This window comes from Muntiacus reevesi, chromosome 15 (genome assembly GCF_963930625.1).
Source record: "Muntiacus reevesi chromosome 15, mMunRee1.1, whole genome shotgun sequence".
Taxonomy (NCBI): Eukaryota; Metazoa; Chordata; class Mammalia; order Artiodactyla; family Cervidae; genus Muntiacus; species Muntiacus reevesi.
In genome coordinates this window covers 44,126,043-44,136,131 of record NC_089263.1, presented here as the reverse complement: position 1 = coordinate 44,136,131, position 10,089 = coordinate 44,126,043, and the positions used below count along the sequence as shown (strand labels likewise).

Genomic DNA, 10,089 nt, shown 5'->3' with positions numbered 1-10,089 from the left:
CAGGCTCCATGTCAGCCCTGGAGGAGGAGGAGGAAGCCGGGACCGGAGGGCGGTGGCCACTGCTCGCCACCCAAGATGTTATTCTTTGGCAACAATCCCCATTATCTGTCCCCACTTGGGACTAATCAGACAAAATCACTAATGCGGAGGGCAGCTTCCTGCCGCCTCTGGGAGGTAACGGGGCGCCCGAGGGGCGGGGGACGGGGGACGGGGCGGGGCGGGGGGCGGAGGTGGCACCTTCCGGGCTCGCCAGGGCTTTGGTGCAGCACTCATTCAGGTACTTAACACCCGGGAGACCCGGACCTCGGCTTTCAAAGCGTCCCGGGTGAGAAGAGCTGTTTATATAAACTGGGATTCCACGGTAAACGCGCTAATATCTCGGGAGCCAGCGCATGGCGTGCGCCTCTCACGCCCACCCATAAGAGCGTCGTCGCGGGCCGCCCCTCGGTTCCAGATCTGCCCTGCCCCCGCCTCCTTCCCCTGCTCGGCCATGGCCACCTCTGGACGCCTCAGCTTCACAGTGCGTAGGCTCCTGGATTTACCGGAGCAGGACGCGCAGCACCTGCGGAGGAGGGAGCCGGAGATACGCGCCCCTGCGCCCGACCCCTGCGCCACCTGGCTGGAATCCGAGCGCGGCCACTACCCTTGTGAGTGAGCGGAGGACAGCGGCGGGGGTGGAGGCAGGGGGAGTGAGCGGGTTCAGTGCGGGGATGGGAAGCGGAAACCCCAGCCCAAGGTCTGGATTTCCTCAGTGTTGGACCCACAGACTCTGTCCTCCTGAAACCCCTAGGCCAGTTGGCATATCTTGAGAGCAGATCCCTGCGCCTGGCACCAACGCCCAGGATTTGGGTTTCCGTTTTTAGGGGTCAGAATATTTAAATATTTAAGACGCCGTCCTTAAATGCCTGAAAAAGTGGCCACGTTCTTCTGGCCTCGGTTTGGGATGAGCAGTACTTCCGAGCCTGGGTTCAGGGCTTTGCAAACGTCGGCAAACCGTAGTGCAGTCGACCTCAAAGTGGCCCGTCTTGGTGAGGCAGCTTGCAGTGAATTCGTCTGCCAGCGCAGCGACCAGGACGGGTTGGTTTTAATAGACCCCCGGGGTGGGTTTCTTTGGAGGTGCAGTCCCAGGCTGTGGTCTAAAAGGTCGTCGAATTCAGAGAGGTGGGTGTCCAGATATGGGTCCAGGGAAGGAAACGGCCTCATCCCGAAAGCCGCGGTCGAGTGGGGGCGCCCTCCCGCTCGTGGGTCGGCGCCCGCGCTCCAGCGGCGGCCGGCGTTTCACAGGGCCGTGTCTCCTTTGCGTCCCTAGCCTCGGACGAGAGCAGCCCAGAGGCCAGCCCGAGGGACTCGTCGCAGCGGCCGTCCGCTCGGCCTGCGTCTCCGGGCTCGGACGCCGAGAAGAGGAAGAAGCGGCGGGTGCTGTTCTCCAAGGCGCAGACGCTGGAGTTGGAGCGGCGCTTCCGGCAGCAGCGCTACCTGTCGGCGCCCGAGCGCGAGCAGCTGGCGCGCCTGCTGCGCCTCACGCCCACACAGGTCAAAATCTGGTTCCAGAACCACCGCTACAAGCTGAAGCGCGCGCGCGCGCCGGGAGTGGCCGAGGCGCCCGACCTGGCCGCGGCTCCCGAGGTGCGCGCCGCGCCCGGCCTGCTGCGCCGCGTGGTGGTGCCCGTGCTGGTGCGCGACGGGCAACCGTGCGGCGGCAGCGCCCAGGGGGGCACGGCCGCCGCCCGGGACAAGAGCGCGGCGCCGCCGGCCGCCGCCTGCCCTGTGCCAGGCTACGCCGCCTTCGGGCCTGGATCGGCTTTCGGCCTCTTCCCCGCCTACCAGCACTTAGCGCCCCCCGCCCTGGTCTCCTGGAACTGGTGAGGCAGCCGAGGGGCGCGGGCCCCGGGGGCTACGCCGGACTTGGAGTGAGCTCTGCAGCCTCAGCCGGGCTAGAGCCGGAGACCTGGAGCGCGTCCCGCCGCCCCACCTCCTTCGGCGCGCGGGTCCTCTCCGGCGACCCACCGGCCGGCACTCCGGAAACTTTCGCCAAGACACCCCGTCTCCTCTTCCCTGGACCGCCAAACCCAGAGCTAGATTTTATTGCTTGAACCTTATTTGTACATTTAAAAATAGCTATTTGTATGGGAAGCAACTTATTTTAAGAGAAATAGAATATTTTTCCTCTTCGTGGTGCGAGAATAAAATGTGTAGGGTTGGGTCTGCCGGGAAACGGAGGTGGGAGCAGTGCTTCCCCGATCCGGAGTTTGGGGCTCCGGGCCACTCCTCACCCGCGAAGTTAAGGCCCACCTCGAGCTGGGTAGAAGGGCAGGGCACAGTCCCCACACGCCTTTAGGAGGAAACAAGGGGAACAGAGAGAAGAGGAGGGAGCAGAGGCACCCTTTAAGTGTGGGGGTCCTTTAAATGTGGGGTGGTGGCTCTGCTCCCAAAGTGAGACGGAGGCCCCTGAGCCGCTGGAGCTTCTAACTCCGAAAGTCAACCGAGTCGGCCACGAAGGGCATAAAGAGAGGGCATAATGAGCTTCTCCGTGAGGGCTCGGGGGATGCCAGCGGGACCCGGGCTGAGCGCGCTGCTGGCGGTTCGTTTCGGGGACCCGAGGGCCACGCGGGGAACCCCCAGTTATGCCTTGTGAGCGCCTCACTGGGCAGCTGTGATTTTCCGCCTCTTGGCGTGACACCTGGCCAGGGTGGGACCGGGAGCGGGTGGTGTGGTGGGGAATGACACACGGGTGGGACCCGTTGGTTCATCCCGTTACCCACGGCCCCAGTGTACCGCTCGGCCGGGATCTAGGGTTCTACCCCGCCGGCTTTGTAGCTGTGCTTCGTTGGGCATCCCTCGGTATCCGTAGTCACAGGGCCTCCCATGCGGTGCAGTGTTCACTCTCTGGGAGAAAATGTGAGGACCTTTCTCTCTGGCACCCAGTGAAGGGAGATTCGAGTTTAAAGAGCAATTTGGGGGCATCAGATCCAGGGGCGGGAGCAAGGAAGGGCTCGATGAGGCCTGTGAGAAGTAGGCATTGGCCCATTTTTGGGTTTTAGCTTTCTTGTCCCAGGAGGAAAAGGAGGAGGAGGTAGCGGGAGGGTGGATAGCTGAGGTCCAGTTATCACCTGGGATTTTGGGGGTGGGGAGAGACAGGAGGGCAGAGGGGGAAGGGAGAGGGGTGTTTGGGTCTCAGCTGCTGGCCACCTTGCCTTCCATATGGATGCAGTTATCTTAGAAGAATCTCTATCCTTAAACCTCCTTTTGTCTTGGGAACTGAAAAGAGCATTGTCAGGCCTGAAAAGGACCTAGACAAAATCCGCACTGTTTCGATTCAGGACTCTGTTTAATCAGTCCCTGGTGACAATGTACTGGGTGTTAGGGAGGACAATAGTATCTTTTTAAACCTTGTGGCCTTCGGGAAGACAAAGGGCTTGAATTTCATGGGCTTACAACTTCAATTAGAACAGTGTCAGTGTGCATGGGAGATTATCAAATTTGTATCATAAAACCTCTTTCTAATAAATGATTGCTGGGGTGGGAGCTGGATGTTGTAAGACACATATTGGAAACTGCCCTCGGGGCTTCCCAGTCACCCTGGCGGAGCGAATGGGAAGGAAGGGGAGGGAAGGATTTCTGAAGAAGGCCCCGCTCAGAACTTGTCCCTGCAGTCAGCTGGTTGGGAGCCTGGCTCTTCCATGCTCTTCTGAAAGGTTGTTTCTCCAATAATGGAAGTAAAGACTCTCTGTTCTTGTTGGTGACGAAGACCTGAACATTCGTGAAAGTGCAAAATCACCACCTGTTTAGTTTCCTGCCTTTTCTTTCCTGGAGCTCCAGAAAAAGTAGGACTTGGGGTATGCAAAGCAGAGAGTCTATTAGCTATGAGGCCTATAGGACTAAAGGATCTGACTGTGGAAAGACTCACTTCCCAGGAAGATCTTTGGGAGAGCATCTTCAACCAGATTCACCTGGAGGTGAGTTCACCCAGGTGGAGGACCCAGAGAGGTGGTCACAGCCATAGGAGGCCAGCCCATGTCCTGTGGAAGAGAAGACAGACATTTTTTCCGGCTCTAGCATCAGGATCTCTCGCGTCTACAGTTCAGCTCAGTGGCTCAGTTGTATCCGACTCTTTGTGACCCCATGAATCGCAGCACGCCAGGCCTTCCCTGTCCATCACCAACTCCTGGAGTTTACTCAAACCCTTGTCCATCGAGTGGGTGATGCCATCCAACCATCTCATCCTCTGTCGTCCCCTTCTCCTCCTGCCCCCAATCCTTGCCAGCATCAGTTACCCACTTCTTTTTGCTCCCTTTCCTTTAGGTTCCTTCCTTTGTAGAGGAAAAGCCATAGGGGAGAGTTATTAATATATTCCCATCACCACCCACCTATTTTAGAAACTCAGGCTGTCATTTTTCTTCTGTTCACACCTGCAATCAGCTGCAACTGATGAATGTCAATTTCCTTTCTGACCTAAAAGATCAATTCCCCTAGGCCCTGACAAGAGAAGCTAAACCCAAGGCCTCTCCCAGCAGCTGTGAGAACTGTTGGGATCTCTCTCCCCAGATGAGAATGTTTCATACCTGTCACCCATCACCAATATTGCAAGGCAGAGTCACACTCAGCAAACTTTATTGAAACTTGCTCTGTTCTAGGCATTGTTCCAGGCACTTTCACAGCTGATCTCACAGAAACCACTGCATATATAATACACCGATTTTGCAGATAAGAAACTGAGGCTCAATGTGTAGGAGTAAGCAGTCATAAACCTCACAGAATATTGCCATTGTCCTTAGCTTAGCCCTTACTTAAGCCACCCTGTAAACTGCCCTTAAAGTGGACAGTTGAAATCTTTATGTGATGACAACATATATGCTACCCAGCCACCATAAAATTGTCTTATGATCTGGAAGGATGGAAGAGCATGCCAAAAGTACCATACATGGCTTAAGGCCACTTAGAGAAATTGACCATGGCCTATCACAGTAGCTGCTAACATTTATTGATGTTCCTGTGTATGAGACAATATTCTAAGTTTTTAAGTCAGATTAACTCATGTAATCTTCATAACAACCCCGTAAGATGCTACTGCTCTTCCTACCTTATAGGTGGTAAGGAAACCGAAGGCCAGAGAGGTTATCAGTAGCTTGTCCAGATCACACAGCTAAGTGACAGAGAAGATCTGAACCCAGGCAGTCTAACGTTAGATCTCAAACCTTAAACTACATGGTGGCAGTTATTTCCCATTCTTTGTTTATGTTTTATTCCTCCCAGTCAACAGTCTTGGTTACCTTATAGACACTTCTGTAAGAGACATGTTTTCAGCATCTCTGTGTCTCTCGATCTCCTCCCCCGCCACACACACCCCTCCCTCCATCTACCAAAGCTCAAGCTTTTGGACACAGCCTCTGTGTTTGCCCTGTGTCTGTTTGTGTGCGTTCTTGCCCAGCTGTCAATGAAACACAGCTCTTGTCTGCAGGTCACAATATTTTTCTGTGACTATCGTCCCACCATTCTTCTTCCAGAAAAACATCTGCTGCCGCTGCCTTGACACCAATTGTCCACTCAGCGTTTGGTTGCTGCTGACTTTGATAAGCTCCTCTAAGCTTCCCCAACCCCCAGGCCCAGATCCCTGGGGAACTTTATGACTTTGGCTTCCCTAGCCCTTTCCCCTGTCATCTTTTTCCTTCCTACCTCTCCAGTGTTATCTTTATTATTAAATGTCATCCTCTTCACATTTACTATCCTGCCATGGTAAACATTTTCACTTTATCTCACTTAAGTCCCTTTTGGGTGGAGATTGCAATTTTCACTTCAGTTTTCTCTCCCATTGTTCAGAGGATCTCACATCTTAACATGTCTGTTATCTGATCAATTTAACACTTTAGAATCTTAGATAACATGTTACTGATGGCCTAGTAGGAAGTTATTTGAGCTCAGGTTAATGTATACCTTCCTTTCTAACAGTGATGTTTAGTTGTTTATTATTCTCTTGCATTCACACAATTGTTGCCTCTTCAACCCACACACTTCACTACCTTTAAAACATTTAGACTTAGGGATGAAATGCCCAGGCAGGAAAACTATGGACACTGCATGATTAATTATTTGTTAACCATGTTTATCTGTTCTAGGTATTTCAGTTAACCAGTCTAGGCAGGTTATCTGTAAAATGAATAACAGTCAAGAAAGCTTTTGGAATGCTAAGAAAGTACCGTCTCTACCCCAGGGCATGATCATTTCTATAGATATAGATATAGATTGCTTTACTTGATATTCAAAATTTGTATGAGAAATTGTATCCCTCCAGGTCACTCATCATCTCTCCAAGCCATGATGTGGGAGTGGATTTGCTAAATTTGCTAAATTTACCTTAATTACTTTCAGAAGTCCAATTCTGTACCTGTTAGCACCCCTCCAATACCCTTGCCCAGACTAATAGCCATAGGTATGTGACGTTCCCTTTTCTCCTGTGTTCCCACCATTCATGTCACTCAGTTTGTAGGCTCACCAGAAATGTGAACAGTATTCCCGTCAGTGCTGATCCATAGAGCAGTATTTTTTTTTTTTTTAAAACCAGGAAGAATCAGTTAGGCTGTTAAAACAGTCCCACGTCCTTCCCAAATTTTTAAGCATGGGGGGTTCTCCTTTTTCTCTATTATGCCCTGCGGAGAGTTCTTGTTGTTTATCCAGAAAAGTAACATCAGATTTTAGAAGCATAAGATCATACTCTCTTTAATACCCTGCCCTGTGGACCAATAAACATCTCTAGCTCTTTATCGAGGTCCTGTAGTTGCAAAGGCTGCCCCAGTTTCAGTATAGTTGCTGTAGGAGGGTGTTATGCAAAGACCTTCTGAGGGAACCTTGGTCATGCTTAACCTCCTCCTGCGTTCTGACTGGGTGGTCCTTTATGAGTCAACAGTTTTTCAAATGCATTCCCCCAGCTAAAGGCTCTGAATTGGACTGTCCCTTTTCTCTCCTTGTAATACCATCTCCCCCTCTACCCACCCCTTCTCCTTTCCTATGGGCTGGATAGGATACTTGGCAGAATTCCCTAGGAAGAGGAGTGGAGACTGTTTGCAAATTAAATCAGAGACAAAAGTACCCAATAACCCATTAAAAGGGCCCTTGACTCTCTCAGCTGAGATGTCTCTTATAACTTCCTTCTCCAGCTTTGCTGAAGGATAGTGTTTTAAGTTGTGCTTCCTCTTAAAGAACTTACCGGTTTAGGTTTAAATTACCTCCTGAGAGGCAAATTTTCAACTGGACACAACCCTGAGTTGTCATAACATATCAGGGTCTGACACAAACAAGCTTCAGCAAAAAGTGAAATAACAAGAAAGCTTATTTTTTTAAACAACAAGATTGAAATTCAGAGCAAGAGACACGCAGAAAACCAGGAGAAGGCAAAAGAAACCTCATGAGCAGAGAGTAACCACTTTTCTGAGAAACTGTTTTTCCTGCCTAATCACATGGATGGACTCAATCATCGGTCCAGCCAAGTGTTCAGCAGAGTTCCTAATTCATTGTGGGGAACATTTCCTACTTAAGTTAAAAAATAGAGTAGAACTTTCTTATTTTCCATATTTTTGGATAAAATACCTTAAGGTTAATCATTTTATCAGTATGGAGGTGTGTGGGAGTGTAGGCAACTAACATAATGAAATGAAGCTTCTAGAATGTTGTCATCCAGAAAACAAGAATCTTCTCTTTCTTCACCTAACTTGTCACTAACGGAGAGAAAAGTGAACACATGCTGAAATTCTTCAGGTACGCCTAACAGCTAAGCAACCTGATTCCACAACAGTTCTTTTAAATTCTTAAATATGCATGTAATACACGTGTAAGTAGGTAGGAAGCAGATTTTGGGAGTGTTCAGTTCTTTTAATGAGAAAGAAAACCTCTAATTTATAGTCTCACTTGCCAGACCCATAGAGAGGATGGATGGATAGTTTGTTATTCTCATTCTAAAAATATTTTCTTTGTAAGATAATATGGAAAATACTGAAATGTATAAATAATCTATGGTCTTAAGGATAGTTACTTTCATATGACATTTGGTTTCATTACTATGATAGTGGTGTGATGAATGAGAGATTCAGGTGAGCTGTTGAAAGTGCAAGGGTACATTTCATTTGTATCACTGTAAATTACAATCACAAAGAGAAATGATTGAGATCATATTGGTTTGGAAAGAACAATTCTCCTTTATGCTTTAGTTTCCTTTTTTCTTCAGCCTCAAATTGTTCCCTCTGCCTAGAGTCATGCAGTGGGAACCACAATCATTTCTGCCTTTAGCAAGGTAAAAACAGACTGTGAAGAGGTTCAAAAGGACATGGACAGAGGAACTGGCTGTTACTTGGTATGAGTTCAAACAGGGCAATATGGTTTCCAAGGGAGCTGCAGTTCACCAGCTTCTGGTAAATTATGGACTTCTGAAAACTCCATTGCCCAAAGCCCATGTCTGTGAAGCCTTAGAAGGTAGAGGAGTTCAGAATTGATTTTAGAATTTTTAGTTACCTCCAGTCCCTCTGAAAAGGCATTTTTGCAGTTTGTTTAACTTTCTTCCATCTTTGCCATTATATGATGTGTCAGCCAGCTAATTTTCAGACAACAGAGGGAGGCTGAGAAACTTGTCCAACTGGAGGTATCTCAGCGTGGAGGTTCCCAGGATGGTGAGAACTCCAGCTTCTTACCAACTAAGGACTCCGTGGGGACACAGGGGCCCACTTCTGCACAGATGTGATAACAGCACATCATTGCGTATAAGGCAAATGAAAGCCAAAATATGTACCAAAAAATCCAAATTAATTCTCTTTAAATTGACTCTTACCCTAACCCTAATAAATAGCTATGCTATTTATGAGCATAGCTATTTATGGCTGCTCTAACAAGGTCCTTCTTTCCCATAACCTCATGACTCTTTTCGAAGACTTTCCTTCATCCTCTTTCTAGGAGGTCTTCACCAGGACCTCCTCTCTTCCCGTATTTCTTTACACACTAAGGCTTGGAGATCTTTTATCATCTCCTAAGTCCACTGTGCTTCATCACTCAGCCATCATCCTCGTGCCTTGGAACTTTTTTGAGAACATTATTTTGCTCAGAAATGCCCTAGTCTACAATGCCCTAGCTCTTTTTCTTTTTGCACATGGTTACTGTTGCAGAACTCCTTCCTTGTCTCTAAAGCTTTCCCTGAGTTGAGAATTGAGTGAACCTTAATTTGGGAAGAGAGAACTGAATTGTCACATTCATCGCGTGAGAATACTTTTCACCTCAGTGCCTTAGACCATGATCTAGAGATAATACCACCTACCACATTTGATTAATAAGAGTATTGAATTCATGAATAACATCTACTAGTCAGCTGTGCATCAACATAGTCCCTACTCCATATTGCAGACATACATCCAATATAATGTTCAATTTGTTTAGCTTATCATAGCAATCAGCTAGGACTAAGTTTTATAAAATACCAACCCCAACATCTCAGTGCCTTAGCTGCAAAGGGTCATTTCTTATTTGTATGACATGTCCCTACAGCCTGCATCATTTCATTTTCATCCTGAGACTTCAGCAGAAGGAACAATCCCTTATATAGGATATTTCAGAGGAGAAAGAGAACATGCCCTTGGCTGTTAAAACTTCCAATTGAAAATGATCTATATCATTTTTTGCATTTAGTTGGTTAAAGCAAATTGAGCAAGCTTAATACCAGCTGGGCAGGAGGGAAAGTGGTTATTTTGAATAATAATACAATCTGCTACATTTGGGTTCTTAAATTTTTAATTTATGACCACATACTATGTGGTGTTAATCCTTTAAATTTTCAGAAGAAATATCACAGTGTGCTATTTCACACTGTAAAGTACATTTTATACTACAGATAATATAAGAAGAATAGGAAATCTGTCTCTTTCCATTATTTGAATAGCACCTGTGCCACATGCTCTTGGTGACATTTAGGAGAATGGTCAACACTCAGGTGAGCAGGCAGGTAAGAGACCATCTGAAGATACTGTGAGCAACCATCATCAGGATACAGTTTTAACTGCTTGGTGTGAGGTTATTCCACGGAGCCTCTTCTGCCATGACTCATTATAGGTGATAAAA

The 10,089-nt window shown here is 48.3% G+C and overlaps 1 protein-coding gene across 1 annotated transcript; it reads left to right on the top strand.

Moving 5' to 3' along the window:
* Positions 1-490: 490 nt before the first annotated feature.
* Positions 491-1,866, top strand: NKX2-8 (NK2 homeobox 8). The gene is made up of 2 exons (XM_065906154.1): positions 491-647; positions 1,310-1,866. The coding sequence occupies exons 1-2, from the start codon at positions 491-493 to the stop codon at positions 1,864-1,866; spliced, it is 714 nt and encodes a 237-aa protein (XP_065762226.1).
* Positions 1,867-10,089: the final 8,223 nt, after the last annotated feature.

What these genes read in the sequence shown, in the direction of transcription:
- NKX2-8 (XM_065906154.1), top strand. Translation starts at nt 491, where the DNA reads ATGGCCACCTCTGGACGCCTCAGCTTCACAGTGCGTAGGCTCCTGGAT. An exon ending in CGAGCGCGGCCACTACCCTT is followed by an intron (nt 648 to 1,309) that starts GTGAGTGAGCGG and finishes TTGCGTCCCTAG; the next exon opens with CCTCGGACGAGAGCAGCCCA.